The sequence below is a fragment of the Pezoporus occidentalis genome, unplaced genomic scaffold (genome assembly GCF_034315485.1).
Source record: "Pezoporus occidentalis ecotype Australia unplaced genomic scaffold, CSIRO_AGI_Poc_V1 ctg57, whole genome shotgun sequence".
Taxonomy (NCBI): domain Eukaryota; kingdom Metazoa; phylum Chordata; class Aves; order Psittaciformes; family Psittacidae; genus Pezoporus; species Pezoporus occidentalis.
In genome coordinates this window covers 3,941,243-3,961,194 of record NW_026915910.1, presented here as the reverse complement: position 1 = coordinate 3,961,194, position 19,952 = coordinate 3,941,243, and the positions used below count along the sequence as shown (strand labels likewise).

At 37.7% G+C, this 19,952-nt stretch overlaps 1 protein-coding gene across 1 annotated transcript; it reads left to right on the top strand.

Moving 5' to 3' along the window:
* The first annotated feature begins 1,746 nt into the window (after window positions 1-1,746).
* On the top strand, window positions 1,747-16,998 carry RHAG (Rh associated glycoprotein). The gene is made up of 10 exons (XM_062638499.1): window positions 1,747-1,951; window positions 8,796-8,979; window positions 10,159-10,309; window positions 10,505-10,652; window positions 11,423-11,589; window positions 12,530-12,667; window positions 13,468-13,589; window positions 14,214-14,299; window positions 14,912-14,985; window positions 16,694-16,998. Exons 1-10 carry the CDS (start codon window positions 1,816-1,818, stop codon window positions 16,769-16,771), a joined length of 1,284 nt encoding a protein of 427 aa, XP_062494483.1. The 5' UTR covers window positions 1,747-1,815; the 3' UTR covers window positions 16,772-16,998.
* Window positions 16,999-19,952: the final 2,954 nt, after the last annotated feature.

Genomic DNA, 19,952 nt, shown 5'->3' with positions numbered 1-19,952 from the left:
ACTTTCCCCAGTGAGAATTCAACAGAGAGCCTTTTCTGCATCCCTGAAAGGACTTTATATAAGGATTGCACACATATCATGTGAGATATTCACTGAGCAAAACAATATATAATGAATAATGCAAGATATTCATGGCTGAGCTATGGGTAAAAAACAATGAACTTTGCTCATGATTTTGTTCTTTTTTTCTCACTTCCTGTAAAAATGAAGGGACTCACAGGACCTTACAATCAAACATTGCCTTATCCTGTGGTACAGCAAGGATGAGCAATAGCTTTTTAACAAAGCTCTGCTTCCGCTCTTTGAGCTGTTCAAATGAAATAGAATCACTAGAAACATAAAATACACTTATGCTTATTTTAGCTTTGCCACTTGCAAGTTTGATTCTGTGCTAGACTGATAACGTTCCTCTTACTTTTGTCCACTCTTAAGATTACAAGAGCTGTGTCAAGCAGGCTTAGTCCAGGAGTTACCACGAACAGGGCAACATTCCTGAAAGGTGCCTTGCCAACCTGCTTGGCAAATTAGATTGATAAATATTGATAAAATTGGCCTCAGGACCAGAGAAAAGGTCCTGGCACTGCTCAGTACACCAGTATAGATGTACCTTAAATGAGTTTTTTAAATCTCGTAGCATGTGAGTAGTTTTCCAACAGTAGTCTCAACAGGACAGCAGCTAAATTTAGCACCAACTCCCAGCGTTGGCAGATTATGCTGATTTTTGCACTTAAGGATTGACATGCAATTTTATTGCAGTATCTTAGCACTACTACTTCATGACCAAGTAATGTACTACTGCAGCATCATCCATTTTTTTAACACATAAAATTTTCATTAAATAAAGGCTCATATGGTACAATTTTGGCCTCTCTTCTGAATACTGGATTAACAGAGGACAAGTTAGTATCACATAAATAAAATAAAAACTTTCAAAGGGTCAAGGCAAATTTTGACAAGCAATGTGAATCTCAAGAACAAGTGATCACTCAACAGAAATCTAAGTGAAATATAATTTGTTCATTCATGAGAAAGTTTACAAACTGACTTTTTTAAAACCATTTAGATTTGGTCTTTGAACTATTTTCATTGTCTAAGGAATAATAAGAGCTAAGGAAAACGCAAAAAAAACACAAAAATTAAAATTGAAAATCTGAGCTCTTTTTTCTAATTCCTCTTTTTAATAATCTTCAACTTTATTTTTTTACAACTAGGAGTATTCTTTTTTCTCCTGATGTCTAATTACTTTTATTTAATTAGAATTCACAGTAAGAACATGTGCTCTGAGTACTTCATTCACTGTGAAATAAGAACTTCCACACCCTGCTGAAAGAAATTCTCTTTATCATATCCCATATGAAGAGATAGGATATTATCCATATTTCATAGAAGATGAAAAACTATTTACCTCTTAAAATGAAATCTACAACTTGAAGGAATTATTTGCTACCAGAAACACAATTGATTGAAGCTGTGCTCCTTACTACATGCAGCAAACCAGTCTCTGTGAGATTTTCTTATAGGCTGTTTCCTTTTTAAAATACTTACAAGACAGTGAGAAGCATATCTGTGGCTAAATGAGCTTGTGTGAATTACCAGTTGAAAAACTAAATGTAAACCAGCATTTCATGCACAGAAATAGCCTGGGAAATAGAAAACACTATATTGACCCATACTGTTTCCCTCCCATAGTGGGTGTGACGGTGTGCTTGGGTTTTTCTTTTTTTTTTCTTGCTATAACGCCCAGATCCACTGAAGTAGTACCCACTTAAAGCAAGTGCCTTTTATCAGGCTCTCACAACCAACTACTCCCCTGCAATGCCTTCAGCTCCTGACATCAACATGAGGTTCAAGTTTTCAGCTGTGGCTCTTCTTCTGGAAGTGATCATCATTGTTTTGTTTGGGATATTTGTGGAATATCGAGAAGATAATAACCCTGAAATTTTATATCCAAGTAAGTGTTGCTGTCTAGCATTTATAGAAGTTATAATTTCTTTAAACTAATCCTAAATAAGATTTCTGACTAACCTACTAGGCCTACCAATATATCTAGAAAAGAAAGGCATGCTTTGGGGCAAACAAACTTTTTCTGAAGTGTGAAAGCAGCAAGCTTCAAAGGCAAATTCAAGTTGAGCACATATAAAATTCTGAAAGTATTTTGGATTCTGAAAGGTACTAAATTGACCTAACTGCTACAATCACCTCTTTTGGGACAAAAAAAGAATCCTGAAAATAGTTCTACTGTTTGCATAGCAGGTTAAAACTTGGAGAAATATTGATTGTTTTGAACAATTCTAGCACTTTCCTGAGATCGGTGGTAATGTTTCTTGCCTGATCTTCTATCTTGATTATGAAAATGAACAAAATATTTTATTTCTGTCATCCAGACTTCAAAAGGTTTTCTTATGAAAACATGGAAATTGGTCAACATATTCAAAATATTCATCATCATTATAAAATACATTTGCAGACTACACAAAGGGCAACAGTTTTTGTCACAAGGTGGATAAGCCCGTCCTATCTTTCAAAGCACAGGCTCAACTGTAGACAGTAATGGTTCAGCCTGTAAACATTTCTGTTGATGTGTTGCTCTGCAAATGCTTGATCAAGTTCAGCGGAAAAGTTTTGGCCTCAGAAATAGTTGCTGACTTCTTACACCCTATTCCTCCTCACACAAAGATCAGACTGTAAATAAACAGAAAAATAAGTATACAGAGGAGTAGCCTGTGTCTTGCTGGTAGGATTGAAGGTTTAACAACTTGTAGTCTGATTGCAGCCTTCTTAGTGAGGATCATAACATTGACTTCCTTGCCTGCATGTAGTATTGATGTAATTTTGAATGTATCCCTCTTTTTATCTTTCCAACTGTCTTTTCAGTGACTGTTACAGAGGAATGTAATCTCATGGTCACTTCACCCCCTAGCAGTCCTGGGCTGTCTATTCTCAAACAGAGAAATGTCTACAGGAGAGGACAGTGAATGCATGAAATTATTCCACTCCAGATGCAAGTCAGCTGATGGGGCTAATTAATCATGTTTGGGTTAACTCCACTAAAATCCAGCAGTATCTCCAAGAAATAGTAACTTAGGTTATGTTAAAGCCCATTTTCTTTCTGAGACGCAGCTTAGCCATGTCCATGATTAAGTCCAAACTTAAACAGGGGAAGTTTGGATTGGATATAAGGACGAAGTTCTTACTGTAAGGGTGGTGAGGCGCTGGAATGGGTTGCCCAGGGAAGTTGTGAATGCTCCATCCCTGGCAGTGTTCAAGGCCAGGTTGGACAGAGCCTTGGGTGAGATGGTTTAGTGTGAGGTGTCCCTGCCCATGGCAGGGGGGGTTGAACTAGATGATCTTAAGGTCCTTACCAACCCTAACTATTCTATGATTCTATGATTCTATGATATCGAACTATCGCAGCCCCTAAATTAGGTCATCCAATATATAGACAGTATATTGGGAATGATCCTTGGTCCACTGTGACCTAGGAGGTGATAGTAAGCCTAGGCAAAAACTGTGCCAGAAACCACACTAATAACTGGACATCATAGATAATTCTATTCAGGCACTGTCATTTTATTAATATAGCTATTGCCTAATACCCTTGTCCACCTACCTCTTTTCTGATTTTACCCCAAAACAACACAACAACAACCAATACAGCCAGAGAACAATAGCTTTTTGGGCATCTCTGTAAAATTTGGTAAACCTGAAGGATGCTATCTAGGAAATGGGTCCTTAAGACTCAGATTACGGTCTTTTCACACCACAAGAACAGAGAAAATTATCTTTTCTCGTTTGAATGTCATGTGCACTAGCTCTGGTACAAAAATGACCTGCATTTTTATGGAGTCTTCCTTGCTAAGGAAAATGAAGAAAGGTACATAGGATCCTCATGCCAGTAATTTAAGTCTTCAGTGGTCCTTTAAAACATGTAGTGCATTTCTTAGTAAACATCGAGTCTTCTGGATGAAGATTGTCTATGCCACATGCATTACCATGGGTATTGTGATCCCTGGGAGCTCCTGGGATAGTCTGTTCTCACACTTAACAAAACTCTCCCCCAGCCCTGCTTTTTTTTTATATTTAATATCTTCTTTTTGAAAATACATCAGAGAGAGGGCAGAAGCCTCATCAACATCACAGAGGAAAGAATTCTTCTCACCAGATCCCAACATTGCAGTACAGTAATCTACCCAGTTAGGGATCACCCACAGTTATTCCTTCCCTAATATGAGAGTCTAAAATATTTGGGAGAAATTACCTGCTGGCTCCCATGCCTTCCTATGAAGGCGGTGTATGATCTGCACACTCTCCCCCAGCCATCTACACTGCTGAACTACTAGCAAGCTCCTGGCATGGTTTTGGTTTATTGTGCTGATTTCAACTGGGATGGAGTTAATTTTCTTCTTAGCAGCAGGTAGAGTGCTGTGTTTTGTCTTTAGTCTGAGAACAATGCTGGTAACACACTGATGGTTTTAGTTATTGCTACGTAATGCTTGCCCAGATCAAGGACTTTTCAGTCTCTCATACTCTGCCAGTGACAAGGGGCACAAGAAGCCAGGAGGGAGCAGAGACAGGACACGTGACCCAGACTAACCAAAGGGGTATTCCATACCACAGCATTTCATGCCCAGTATATAAAGCAGGGGGAGTTGGCAGGAGGTGCTGGTTGCTTCTTGAGGATGGGCTGGGCATCCATCAGTGGGTGGTGAGCAATTGTATTGTGTTTTATACTGTTTGTTGTTTTTTTATTCTTTCTCTCTTGTTTTGATATTTCCCTTTTCATTATTATTAGTAGTAGTAATATGAGTATTATGTCTTACCTTATTTTAATTATTAATTATTTAATTATTTAATTATTAAACTTATCTCAATCCATGGGGTTTACCTTCTTTAAAATTCTCCTCCCCTATTAGGCAGGGGATGTGAGTGAGAGGTACTTAGTTGCAAGTTGCTGGGTCAAACAAGCACCTTGATCTCCTCTTAGGTACGGCTTTAGACATAGCACAGGTTAAGGGACTATTCTCAATAAATGGTACAGGTGGGAACAGTGTTTTGGGAGAGAAGAGCATGTATCTGTACAGGTGTAATTTGCCTAATATGCCATTTGCCCTTTGGGCAGGCTGTTCAGGTCACCAATAGAGACATAAACTGAGCAAACACCACAGATTTAGTGTTGGAGTTTTTGATGCTGATTTAAAAGAGCTGATGGATCTCATTCACAGGGACCGGAATAAAAGCAAGATATCCTTACACCCATGTTTTCACTTTTAGGCCCTCTGCCTCTCAAAATTCCCTGCCTAGAAAATGCAACCAAGAGCACAGTTTGTCTGAGGACCCAGCAAAAAGTTAGTGCTATGGTTTTATAGATGTATTAGGACATACCCTGTGCCAGGACTTCCCCTGAATTCACAAAACAATGGATTCAAACTGCTTCCCATTCTATTCCCAGAGATGTTAACCCATCTGTACCTCATAGGTTTAGTTGGTTTGACCAGAGGCCAATTTATATTCTCAGAACTGTAGTGCAGGGCTTCCTTTTATATGTCTTAAATACCTCAGCACCATGAACCAAAGCTGTTTCAGCATTTTTGGACTGAAGGAAGATGAAAATAATAATTGAAGATCACCACAGTTTTGCACTCAGGTAAGGAGGGCTGAGCTGAGATCATTCCCAAAGCATAACTTTGCATTATATCTATTTCTGGTGAATGCAGAAAGCATAGCATACGGATGGACAACTTCAGGTGTGCTGTGCCGCTAGAATGGCAGGACAAGGGCATCTGACAAGCAAGCACTCTTAAGAGGATGTCTTTAGTACTGGTGTCCTGTACGTAACGTCCTGTGATTGATCCATCACTCATGGCATAGGAAAACTTATGCACCCCTCTTGTTCGGGGTTCCACAGTCTACTTATTTTAGGCAGAGCAAAATCATGTATTTAGTATAAACCCAGATGCCACAAGCATCTTTGCATTGAGACAGAAAAACATGTGGGAACCCTGCAGTGGAATCAATACACTGGTCATGGGCAGCTTTGAAGAATCATGTGCAGTGTGCTTTTGAAACCTATTCTTTTGCTCACATGTAGACTCAGGTTACTTAAACATTAAAGCATCTTTTTACTAATCTGGACGTGATTTACTAAGACGTGGTATACATGAGTGGGAATGTTTCAGTGAGAAAAATTTACTTGCTTTGTCTGCAATGCAAGTAAATTGTTAATGGCTAGCTGTTAACATTAATGTTAATAATTGTAACCAGGAGATTGCAAACAAGAGCAAGTAATAAGCTAACAAACAATAATACTCTCTAGGAGATTGGAAAAATTTTCTTAGCCGAAGCTGACTACCCTGAATGGGCAAAACTAAAACTATACAGGAAATTTCATGGCATAGGCTGATGAAATAATAAAAAGAAAGGAGTAGGTAATTTTCAAACGTGCCCCTCATTTTGTGCATGAAACTCAAGCGTAATATAAAGTGAACACTGCTGAAGTTGTGTACCACTTTGACTTCCATTTTCTTCTGCCAAAGTCAAACAAAAAGGCTACTTTTGTAGATATCGCTGTGTAGCTTCTATGGGTTTGCCCTCTAGCTCGGTATTTTTTTTTTTGTAACATTAACAAGCTCTTAATAAAGTAGTTTTACAAAAGTCAGACAAATAAACAGGGCCACTTGTCAAATACAAAGGTGCTGATCCTACAGGCTACTAGGTGAACAGTTACTCATAGAAAGTTATTTTAAACATAATAAAAAAAGCTTGTTCATCATCCAGTTTCCACTTATCCTCAAAAAAGAGGGAAATCAATCTTGGGTTATGCCCTCCTTTATTTGAAAAGAGATCTCTCATGTGACCTGTTAAGATATTTTTGTCCCACTTAAAAACAAAACCTGGGTAATTACCTATACCTGAAATCATCATGATGGTGGTATAGGAAGGCTATCCACTCAGATCTACCAGCACTAACCACTGCTGCATGTCTTCTAAGACATTTGAAGGAGAGGTGCTCTAGATGTGCAGTCCACCACCATAGTCAAGTCAGGCAGGAAGAGAGTTCTGTGTTCCTGTGACACAGGCTGTTGCAAGCTGGGAGGGTGCACAGACAGATGTACCCGTCAAATTATCTTGTACTTTAATATCCTTTTCCTAAACACCACCCCCCCTCCCCCATCACCACCACCACTCCCCCTGACACAGGAATATGGGAAGATTAAGCTGTGTTTTGGATTCTTCATCCCCTAAGCTACTAAAGACTTTGCTGCTGATAGGATGAGGAAGGTTGTATTAGCATGGTTTGGATTGTCCCCAGCCGTATTTTTTCATCTCTTGCCAGGTCCTCTGAAGTAAGGAAATACGTTGAGCTCTAACCAAGACAATTAACTTGACACAGCATTTCAATACAAAATATACAAGTATATCAAAAGCAGAAGCCTAAATGGGGAGGATAAGTTAATTGTGCATCTTTTAAAATAAGTAATAAGCACAACATAAGAGTTTGGATGGTGGGTCTGGAAATGGAGTAACATGGAGGAAAATAGGAAGCTTTCAAAGGACTACAAGGGCCTCAAGAATCCCATCACTGGCTATTATTGAAGTCAGGAAATAAATGTGAAAATGTCCAGCCTAAAGAGGAAGAAAAAGGGTCGGGGATGTCTGCAAACCTACTGCATTTCTATGCTGTTCCTTAGATGTGTGAAGGATCTTACTTTAAGCATGTATGTATTTCCTTGCTAGGTCAGGGCTGGAATATGACAGTGCTAACTCAAATATAATTGAGTTTATTAGGAATCTTCAGTAACTTATTATACTTCTGGGCCCTCTTTTGGCTAAACTTGGTAATGCATATAGCAAAACTATAGGTAACTAGGAAATGTAACTTCAAGCCAAATATTATACTAACAAACCCAATGTCCCACGTTTTTCCTGTGTATTTCCATGTAAGAGGCAATGAAATAGAAATGAAATGAAACAGTTTCTGTATACTGAGGTTCTTACTAACAATAACATCAGAGAAAGATTCAATTACAAAACTCAAGCATGTTTGGTAGCGTCCATTAAGTCACACAAAACAACAGTTCAGAGTGACAGATATATTTTAAAATATAAAATACTCATGTTGTGGTGATAAACTCAGTTTGTATTAAAAAGCCTAATAAAGCAAATTAAAAAAATAAAAGGCTTTTAAAATAATGCAAAAACAACTACCTAGATGAAATCCATATTTGGAAGGAAAAAGCATATTTGAAGGAGGGCTAAGTATATGCCGATTAGCAATATTAATTTGCTAGTTTAGACGTTACCTCAAATGCCTTCTTCTTTTACACATGGAAAGAAATCAATCTCTTGGACAGTAATTTTTAGGGATCAGAAACATATCTTTCACTGAGTCAAGTAGCACCCTACCAAGCAAATCTCATGTCAATTTTGGAGTTAGCCAGAACATGTTGAATGTGACAAGCTTTGTTTGAGAGGGAAGAGAACTCTGTAAGGACATGAAGCTGTGATATTACAGGTAGCTTCATACACAGAGAACAACTCCAAATATACCAAGTTTTCTAGTATAGAGACCTAGTGTTCTATCCACAATGACATAGCAAAGAATAAAATCTGTAACTGGGTCTTGCATTTTCCAGACACTCAATCTTCAACTATTAGACTGGTTATGAAGAAGGAAAGTACAGATCACACTGATGACATGAGTTGGAACTCTTTTATTTTCTGTTAAATCCTCATTTTTCCCTAGCTTGATTCCCTTTGCTCTTCATAGTCACTACACAGTCATGTTTTCCCTTCAGTCTTTCAGGATGTCCATGTGATGATATTTGTTGGGTTTGGTTTCCTGATGACCTTTCTGAAGAAATATGGATTCAGCAGTGTTGGTATCAGCATGCTCCTTGCTGCCTTTGGTCTCCAGTGGGGAACCCTCGTGCAAGGATTTTGGCACATGCAAGAAGGGAAAATTCATGTTGGCAGTAAGAGGTACATGTGAATTTACCAAAACTGACAATTCTATCTGTAAAGATAACAGGGGAAGCCCTAAACTACAATACCTATGGGATCAAACTGTAAGTTCACTGAAATTTGTTTGAGCCTTACTGTCCACCTTTTGACATTCATCTGACCTTCACCTCTAAAGGGGCAACACGTGGTGCACCGGGCCAAGGGAACCAAAGTGTGGGATGAAATTACATGTAGAGACTACTCTCAATCTCTGGAGCTGTGGAAGCTGGAAGAATTCCTGCAGTAACACAGCATCTCCTGCAGCCAGCAGGCATGAAAGGATCTGCCCTTCCACAACACATGGAAGAGTGTCTGGAATGTGGCTGGAATAGTACATCTATCCACTCATAAGATTTTCTCCTACTTCTCAAGGAATGATTTGCATGAGTACCATACTGCAGTAGGTTTTGGACCCCAGTCATGGAATAAGAGACCTCATGAGCAATGTCCCTAGACACTTTTACCCCTTCCATTCATCTGTCTTGCTTCTGCCAAGGTGTTTTCCACATCTGCAGTTCTTTTTTTCTGAGACAACTTGTAGATCATTTTGAAAGGAACAACATCCAAACATTACTGAGGGACAAGCAGAAATAAATAGTATCTTAATGCTTACAGATCTGCATTTGTAGAGGGATCCGTAAATTAATGCCCTTCCGTGCTGCAAGGTTTTGACCAGTTTGTGGCTTTATCTTTGCCATTCCCCATGACCAGGTAACACCAGTCCTTCCTGACAGCTAATGCAAACATTATGCACAGTGATAGAAAGTCATGCAAGGCTTTTGAAATTAGATAGACCATCTGACCAAAGCTGTAAGCTCCCTATCCTCTTTGGAGTTCCAGTGACAGAGCTGAAAATATTTCTGCACATCTGAAATACATATCTCATCTGACTTTTCACTGTTATTTCAACCAGCTAAGAATATATATAGTATAAACAGGAGATAACATTCCCAAACTTCTTCCTCAGTCGCTGAAAAGATCTCTACAAAACCCATCTGGAAAGGTTTGGCTTAATTTTTGTTCCCAAAGATGATCTTAATAATTGTATATCTGAAGACATAAAATTCTATCATTTTAATGATACGGCAGGTTTGATATTACAGCCTTCTTTCAGGTCTCTTTAAACTGATTTGGTTTTTTGTTTTCTATTAACTTCAGCATGATAAATTCAGACTTCAGTACAGCAACTGCTTTGATTTCATTTGGAGCAGTCCTGGGGAAAACAAGTCCTCTTCAGATGCTGATATTGACAATTCTGGAGATTACAATCTTTGCATGCAACGAACACCTAGTTACAGAAATATTTCAGGTACAATTTTTTAGAAATAATTATTTTCTGTTTGTAAAAAATGCTTTCACTTTGCAATACTTCCAGTTTTAATACTCTAGGTTTTAGTTTCTATCATAGAAAATAAACTATTAAGGTCATCCTGACGTTTCCTTCATTGAATCCTCATCTTTATGCTGTAGAAAATCTGTGCATTATTTTGGGTTCTTAATACAGGCTACAGATGTTGGAGCCTCAATGACCATCCATGCTTTTGGAGCTTATTTTGGTTTAGCCGTAACCCTGGTCTTGTGTCGTCCTGGTTTGAAAAAAAAACATGAAAATGAAGAATCTACCTATCAGTCGGACATATCTGCCATGATTGGTAAGCGATGTAATAGTGAATGCTGATCAGTTCTTCATCCCTCCTTCATTTCTACAATTTAATGATTGCTTATTATTACACTGCATCTATTTTCTTAAGTACATTCCTAGATGCATATCTGGTTTTGTCTGATGCATGCATAGGGTTTCCAGTGACACATAATTTTAGAGTTTTTCCTGTAGGAAAAATCAAATTAAAGATGCATTTCTACTGTGCATTTGTGGTGACTCAAGTTTTGTTAAATCTTCTGTTACAAGCAGTATTTCATAGAAGCTGGCCATAATTAAAATTATTGAACTGTGCCTGTCTCACTAAAGAACGTTAGAAACCACACACTTACCTGTCTGTGAGACCTATTCTACACCTGTCTGTGAGATCTCTTCATAGATCAATTTACCAGTTAAAACTATCAATTATATCAATAGGGGATAAAGTATTTGCATGTAAACTGTCTTGCTAATGCACCCTATGCTGGTATGGTTTTCACAGTGGTGGTGAGCTTTTTAAAGTGAATGGGGCATGACAAGGGAATCACAATGCATCAAAGTCTTCCAGTAGGATTTGATTAATACCACGTGTCCAAACCACAAATGCCAATGTCAAAAGCTTCCGCATAATCTATTATTTCTTCGAGCATTTTGGCAACTTCATGTTTCTTATTGATCATCTTCCTCATTTCTTGCAGCTAGTTCTGTTCTTTTGGATTTTTCACACTGAAATACCCTTGTGACTGAACAGTCTTTATTTCATTTTGACTTCTATTCATCCAGGTACCTTGTTCCTTTGGCTTTTTTGGCCCAGTTTTAACTCTGCCACTGCATCTGAAAACATTTTCTATATTAAAGCAATTGTCAACACCTACTATTCCTTGGCCGCATGTACTGTTGTAACATTCGCCCTCTCCAGCCTGCTGGATCAAAGAGGCAAATTCAGTATGGTAAGAATCACATTGCAACCTCTGATAAATCAAGTCACTCCTCTATAATAAGGATCATTAGGCAGATTTACAATATCCATGAACTATCTGGAGCCTTTGCTCATGCTGTGGGCAAAATTAGAGCTATTATATGTCTAAAAACTATAATGTAAGATTGGGTCCTGTGGCAACCCACCCTACTTCAGGTATGTGGTGATTCCTCAGTGGGATCACTGCATCTGGAGAGTGAAAAGCTCTTAGACATTACAGTGATGGTCCTGCTCCCTTGTTCTCTCTTATCCATGGAACCTGCTGGACCACAGGGACACTAGTCCAACATTCAGGTGGACTTTTGGGTCTTATTCTAAAGATCCTATGTGAGTTACTGCATTGCCGTAGACAGAACAGGTCTCTCAAAGCAATGATCTGTTCTGTGGCAATCTCACAGTGCAGCTGCACAACAGGCAAACCAAACTACGCTGAGGCTGCCAGACTGCCAACCGTTCATCTCCTTATCCTAAAATTCAGCCCCTATGTTTTCACACACTTCATTCCAGCAGTTGCTGGAAGTGCAATTTCCAGAAGTTGCTGGAAGAAGTGTATCTCTAAGCTCAGAGTGAGCAGGCATGGTTCAATGAGCTTGCAGAATTTGCTGCTGTTGTAGGAGCAGTTCTCTCTGGCTCAGCCTGGCTTTTTGAGAGGTCAGATGAATTTTGGTGACTTTGCAAAAATTGGTCTTCATTAAACCGGTCCCAGTTAAACTGGAGGAGAGCAGCATCAAACCAACACCCTGATCATGCAACAGAGAATCCTGTTTTAAATTCCTGTTCATTCTTCATTGAAAAAAATCTCACCTGAAGAAAAGGAAAACTTCCTTATGCAAAAAAGCCTTTAGTCACTCATCTCTAAAACAAGCCTCTGTTCCACATATATCAACTCTGTCTCTGTATACTCTTTGCAGGTTCTCATCCAAAATGCCACCTTGGCAGGAGGAGTAGCAGTGGGTACCTGTGCTGACTTGTCAATAAACCCTTTTATTGCCATGTGCATTGGGAGCATTGCTGGAATCATCTCTGTCCTTGGGTTCCACTTCCTGACTGTAAGTACTGAGGATCCAGCTCTGCTCTCATGTATTTATTGTTTATTTGGCTTTACTGGAGCTCCTTTAGTTTGCTAGAAAGGGAGTTTAGAACCTGGCTGGTATCACCAGTATAGACAGCAAACTCTAGATAACAGCAATTTTTAAATCAGTGGGATTTAAATGTATGCTTATGAGCTAACTTCAGTCTATCACCTAGAAGCAGAGAAGGATCACAAAGACATTAGAGTTCACTAAAATTGGTATCTCTATTCAAGGAGCTGCCAAAAATCTTCCTCCAAATCCAGGAATAAGTGAAATAGGACTATTCAGTCTTTTAAAATATCTAAATAGATCTGTAATCATAAGTACTTAAGAATTGCAAAATGGAATTATTTCATATTCAAAGTGTAGAAAAAAATATTCTGACTAAAATGAATTAAACTGGAATTTCCTGATGGAGAAACATTCTGGAAGAAATTACCCAGCAAGCAGACTCAGAACAAGTGTATGGGCTACTTAGCCACCTCTTTCAACTTTCATTGCAGTGGCTGAAAAGATTAAGTAGACCGTCCTGTGTTTTGCACCATTATATTTACGATGGTAGCTTGGAAATTTGTAACCTTCTACCTCAAGACTTCGGTTTGTCTGCATATAAACAATTTCACAGTGAAGGGAAAGAAAACTTGGCTTATATCTAAACTTTGTGTACCTAAATTAATTGTTTCATATATTTCTGCACTACTTTCTTTCGCATATCATTCTAGAGATAATGGAAGACTATAAATTTACTATAAACTTCATCTTCCTCCTCATTTCAGCCTTTGTTGGCATCCAAGTTGAACATTCATGACACTTGTGGAGTTCATAATTTACATGGGTTACCTGGAATACTGGGAGGTATTGCTGGCATCGTAGTAACTGCAATAAATGAGGAAAATAGGTGAGTTACAGAGAGAAGAGAGAAAGGAGTCTATTGATTTTTAAAGGCTTATCCTAATTTTCCACCCTCCTTGAATCTAATTATGACTTTTTTTTCAGAAATTGCATCTTTGATTTGATGTCAGACATTGTGTTCCGATTTAAATAGGACTGTTCTTGATATCCTGCCTTTAGCACACTGTTTATATGACAAGCTTCCTCCAAATTAAAAGTTCAAGTAAAAATAAATAAATCTAAAACATCATAAAAACCAGCATACAGAACCATTCAAACATAGGTGAATCTTCAGCATGATTCTACAATTACACTGCTGGTAACTGAAAGATTTCCCAGAAATTAGCAAAATGGGCTATTTCAACTATCTTAAAGGACTCCAGAAAGATAGAATAATGGCCTTTTGAAGGTCCTAATAACTTTTCCAAAAACCTTGTTTTCATCTGTAGTCTTAAAACAAAACCAAAATAAAATCATGATTTCTGTCTTGTACAGAGCAATGGCTCATATTTTCCTATGACCCACTTTGTCCAGCAGACAGCAAGTAAAATATTGTAAGAAAGACAAACTACCGGTCTCAAAATGCAATAACTTTTTGATTATCAATGGTTTGGTTTTCTGCCCTTTTCAGGCGAAATAGCCGCCTAACTCCTGGCATGCAGGCTGCTGCCCTGGGCAGCACAATCGGAATTGCACTGGCGGGTGGAGCACTGACAGGTCAGTATGACACACGTAGCAACTGAAATATGTATGAATTTAGAGTTTTGTCCTTGGAGAATTCAATGTATGAACAATTTCATGTAAATAATACAAAATAGAAAAATAGAAATAACGCATGATGGCAAACTGGCAGAAACTTAAATATGGAACAACAGTTTTCCAATAATTTTGACTTCAAATGAAGCCTAGATATCTTGCCGAATACATACTCCAAAGAAACTCCGTTCTATACACAGGAATAGTAAGACATTGCCATGGATTAAATTCTTCTCTTAAAAGTCTGAACAGAAACTAGTTTGAGATGAAGGCATATTCATTTAGGCGTTACATATTTCCATGTGACTGTGGATATTTTACAAACAAAAATCCAGGCTGAAACATAAAATTCCAGTCTGAAATCTGGGAAAGGTCTGAGCAATTAAAAACAAGCTCTTATTCATATTGACTTGAAGAAAACTGCATCAGTTCTCCTAATAGGTGACCAGGTGGTTGGGAATTTCTGAAGACTAGGAAATGAGTCAGAAAACATAGAAGACTCCCCATGTCACATCTGAGAAACATTTGGGCATTTTGTCCTTTTTTTTAACCTCTGATGCTGTTTTTCTGCAGGTGGAATTCTAAAGCTGCCTTTCTTGGGACAAGTGTCTGACCAGAACTGCTTTGACGACTCTGTTTTCTGGGAGGTAAGATACAACCTTTCTTTATTTTCATTATGTTGGAATACACGTGGCACCCTGCAGTCCTGCTTTCCTAGGGTTTGTGGCTTGCACATATAAGTCAACATTCAAAAATGCTTCTCTAGCTGAGGATGTGAAATTATCAAGACTACCTTCAGGGTCTTTTCTGGACTTGCTAGCTTGTCATGCCATTACATTGGACTAACCTTGAATATGAAGCAGAAACATCCAAAAAACTGAGACATCAGTAGAGCTTTTCATGGCTTTTAAGCTCTTGCTGTGACAGGCATTATCTTCCATATTGTAGTCTAGACGCTCTATTTGCATTTTTGGGTAAATGGTGCTGCTTTTCTAGCATGATCTGGATTTTTATACTAAATGAAACATGCTCTAGGTGGCCCTTCCTCGGCAGGGGGTTGGATTAAATGATTTCCAGAGGCCTCTTCCAACCCTAACTATTCTGTAATTCTGTGAAATGTAGAGCTCTTCTTCAGTATTTGTAGGGTGAGTCTCTCTTAAGCCAAGGAGAAGCTCTTATGCTTCCTGGTTGAACAATCTGACCACTGAGGTTATCAGAAGAAGACAGCCCCCCGGCACTATTTTTTTATGCATGAAGACACAAGCAATGGGCTGAGAAACAAGTATATCTGAAATAGCCCTGTTAGGCTCCTTTTATGCTTTATGAAGAGATGGCTCTTCATCTGAATCCTTCCAGATATGTGTTAGGCTACATGAATTAAAACCCTGAAAATATCTATAATCCCCAGTGATAATGAAACACCTTTCATTGCCTACCTCAAATGTAGAGCTCTATACTGTACAGACCTAGACTTGATCAATTGAGACACACATATATCTCTGACTTGGATGACAATCAAGTGCAAAGCAGAAATTCAGACATATATATTGCCTCTTGGCTAACTTAAGACATTCCCTGTACCATTTGTAGGCTTTCTGCATCTCCCTTCATTATAGACTGATGACAGGTTCTTAATTTGGGAAATCTGAATTTTATCCTTTCCGCCAGGACAAACTCAGGAAGAAATACATGATATACATTCCCTTTACATTATATATTGCGAACCAGAGGGATATTTTGTTAGTTTTTTTCATTAATTAAACTCCACTATGAACCAATCACTCAATCTGGCTTTTTGTCAGAGAGAGTTTGCAGTCTAAGGGGATAAGCTGTAGCAATGACAATCAGAAAAAAACAATTATTAGTGACAGCTCTGCAAGTTATTCTCCATTTGATCTTGGGAAAGTCAAAGCACTGTTTTTTGGCAAAACCTGAAATAGGCTGTCATATGTAATTAATAAAAATGTCAGGAATATTAAAGTTCTTAAATGTGCTCAGAAATATTCTGAGTGAGATTTATCAGGTAATGGGAAGTGACATTGATAGTTAGCATACAGTTTTGTTTTACATTTCATTAGAGATGGTCACCTTATTCCTCTAGAACTCTTTGAAAATTGCAGATATTAATTTTGAACTCTCACAGCTAACATCAGTGTTAAGGAATTCTTCTATTAAGAAAATCCTTATTTCATCCCTCAGAATTCAGAACTGGTGGTTCTTGTCAGGCTGCATCAATGTTAATAAACAGAAACATAATATATACAAATACAGTGATATTCTTGGTGCACTTTGGTCTCCTTATATGGCAAAAGTCTATATCTCATCAACTAAACTCTTCTCTGATTTTCATGGCAGGTTCCAGAAGAGAAGAAACCACAGGAAATTCACTCCAACAACTATGATGAGCACAGCAGATTTGAAGCCACCATGTAGAAAAAGTATTAATCTATAATATTTGCCTTAATGATGCTCTTTCAAGTTTCTAATGCTAAAAAAACAACTTACAAGTATTGTCCTAACCACACTAGGTTTTCAACAAGGAGCTGTAGGTAGCTATAATTTTTAAATATAAAACAAGCTTCATTGTAGAATACATAGTTATTATACCAAATTCAGGTGAATTAATGGGATCCTTCCAATATATTTGTTCATCAGAAAAACCCACCATAAACTGCTCTACAAAATTACCTATATTTTACCTTTTGTCACCACTGAATCAATATAGCCATTGAAACAACTTTTGTGTTTCAAGCCTACCACAGGATACCATACATAACTGCAATATTTCTGAGTTACAGCTGTGACTGCGTAGGGACTGCATAGGTGTAATCAAGAAGAAACAGATTGATATTGCTTATTTGGAATCTAACAAGCTTTTCACCAGAGCATCATAGATTAACTTTTTCAGAAAGTGTGTTGTCCTGGTTTTGAATGGGGGAGGAAACGCTCTGTATTTCAAAGATTGGTTATGACAAGAAAGAAAATGTTGAAATAATTTCCATGCCAAAGCACGGAAGGTAGTGATTACTCAGGCATACTAAGTAGCAATATTATTATCAAGATTCTTTGTTACTATGTTTATTGAAAGAGAGAAGAAAGTGAAATGATGAAAAAAATTGAATCTTGGTGTAGATTTATTTAGATTGCTCCAAGACACAATAGGGGAATTGAGTAAGGCTACGAAAAAAAAGGTAACAACATAATACTTCTTATTTTGTCCAACATTAATAAGTGGATAGTAGTACTGTTAATGTGAAAAGATACAAGCTGAACTAAACGCTAGCTCCAAGAAAAAAAACATGAGTTCTTAGGAACTGATCAGAAAGCAACTGTATTCAACCTACAGAAGACTCAGTGAAGAACTTCTGTGTGGTGAGTCACTACTTTTGAAGTCACTGTCTCCTAAAACAAGAAAAAGCAGAAAGAAGAAAAGTGTAGCTAAATTAAGATAAATTAACTCCATCCGAGGAATGATGATAATGGCTGCTCAACTAAGAGAGACAAAAACTGTGATATCTAAAGGAGCTCAGAGTTGCCAGTAGTTGGGAGCAGAGCTACACGTCTATGCCTACCTACCTGTGGTAATCCATTGAGAGGCAGTGGATGGGAGATGAAAATCTAACAGAAGGATTACAGTGCATCTAGGCATTAATCAGAAACAGACACTGTTGATCCAGAAGGACAAGCTACAGTGGATGAACTGTCAACACTGTTTTATATTACCAACTTATTTCAAGTCTTACTTAACAGATTTAAGAGGGAAAGAAGCTCCTCTCATAACAGATATTTTCATTTCTGTTGATGCATTTTTCCTTTAAACACTTTAGAAATTCTATGATTCTGAGATCCATATGTGTTTGCTTTCCTCCTGTGGTCTCCACTCTGCTATGATGGAGAGATGCTGATCACGCACAAACCAAAATTCATTCATTTTCTAGAAGCCTTAGAAAAGTGCCTCAGCTATGGACAGATGAATCCAGGCCTTACAGTTTGACCACCCTTCATGAAAAGTTTGGATATCTTGTTTCAGACTGTTCTTCACTCTGAACAGACTCTCTCTATGCAACAGACAGTGTACAAAGCTGTGTCATCAGGAAATTAAATACAGAGTTGTTGGCTTTAAACATTACTTTCTTTTTAATATGACTGTGTCCTTGAATTGTATGGCTTGTTTCTTCTAAGGTTATGTACCCTAATTTCTCACCTCCATACTTCAGATTCCAGTGGCATTTGGTTCTCTGTCTAAGGGTATTTTCTTTGGTTGGTTGTTCCTAAATTAATCAAAGCTTTGAATGCCCTGAGTCCATAGAGCTTCTTTCGTACATAGCTTCTGTGTAATATGTTACTGGACACTATGGAGAGGTGTCCAACCTTACAGCTTAAAATGTTTTGCTAAGAACTATTTTGCTCATCAATGAGGGAGCCACACACTGGCAGAAAAGGAGAGCAAGGAGTTAAACTAGACACAAGGTGAAGGATAAGCTTTGAGGATGGGGCTGAAACAAGAAGTTAAAATACAACTACTCTAAATTTGAGGTTCATGATGACTAGCATTTCTTTTTGTTCTCATAAACATTGCCAATGTTTTACTCTCTCCCAATAACACTCTTTTTGAGTTATCTTTGGTCTCAGTGTGACTTCTTTTGATATAAAAAAGCTTACATAGAATCATACAATCATAGAATAGTTAGGGTTGGAAAGGACTTTTACGTCATCTAGTTCAAACTCCCTGATATAAGTTGTTGGGTTTTTTTAAAGTGAGTAAAAATTCATTCATTTATTAAGCTGTGCACAAAAATATCTGGAAAAATAATGGTTAAATGGCAGCAACTGCATGAAACTTTCAACTTGAAATTAAATTCCACCATCAGGATTCTGAAAGCTCTTTCTTAGATTTCTGCCATTCTCAGAAGACACCTTAAAAGATTGTTCATACTTCTCAAATCAGTAGCATTTCAGAGGTTAGGTAAGCCAAACTTTAAGACATATTTTCTATTTCCAGTCCTAACCAGAAAAGAGGTACCTTTCTTTGTAAGAGTCAAACTGACTGAAGCCACTATGATTGGCGGTTTTCTAAGTGAAAACTTCAAATTTAATGTTTCTAATGTAGTGGTTTTTTATTTTATAAGATATTAAGTACAGATGGATTAAATTTTAATTAAATAAAACAAATAAGTTGGACTTAAAGAAATAAAAAGTTTTATCTCAGCTTTTTAGCAATTATTTCTTATTTAAACTAACAAAATGTCAAGCTTATTGACACTTAGCCCTTTCTGAAAACACTGGTGGGTGATCAAAACTTTGAAGACTGTCTTACAGATATGCAGTACTACCTCTTTCAGAATATTTTTTGTACTTCATTCCTGAAAGGCAAATTTATTTTAAAGCCATTTACTGAACATTTGTCTATCAAATTTCTTTTAACATTTGTATTCAAATCTGTTGCTGATTAGATGCATGAATTAAATGATCAGTTAATCAATTGTTATTTGTCTGTTATTCCTTGGGGACATACAGTCTTCTTTCACTCTCACTGGGATCAAGCTCTTAACAAAGTATGTATGGTGGGGCTCTTGCAGAGTTCACCTCTCACTCTCCCTTAGGAGTTTCCATC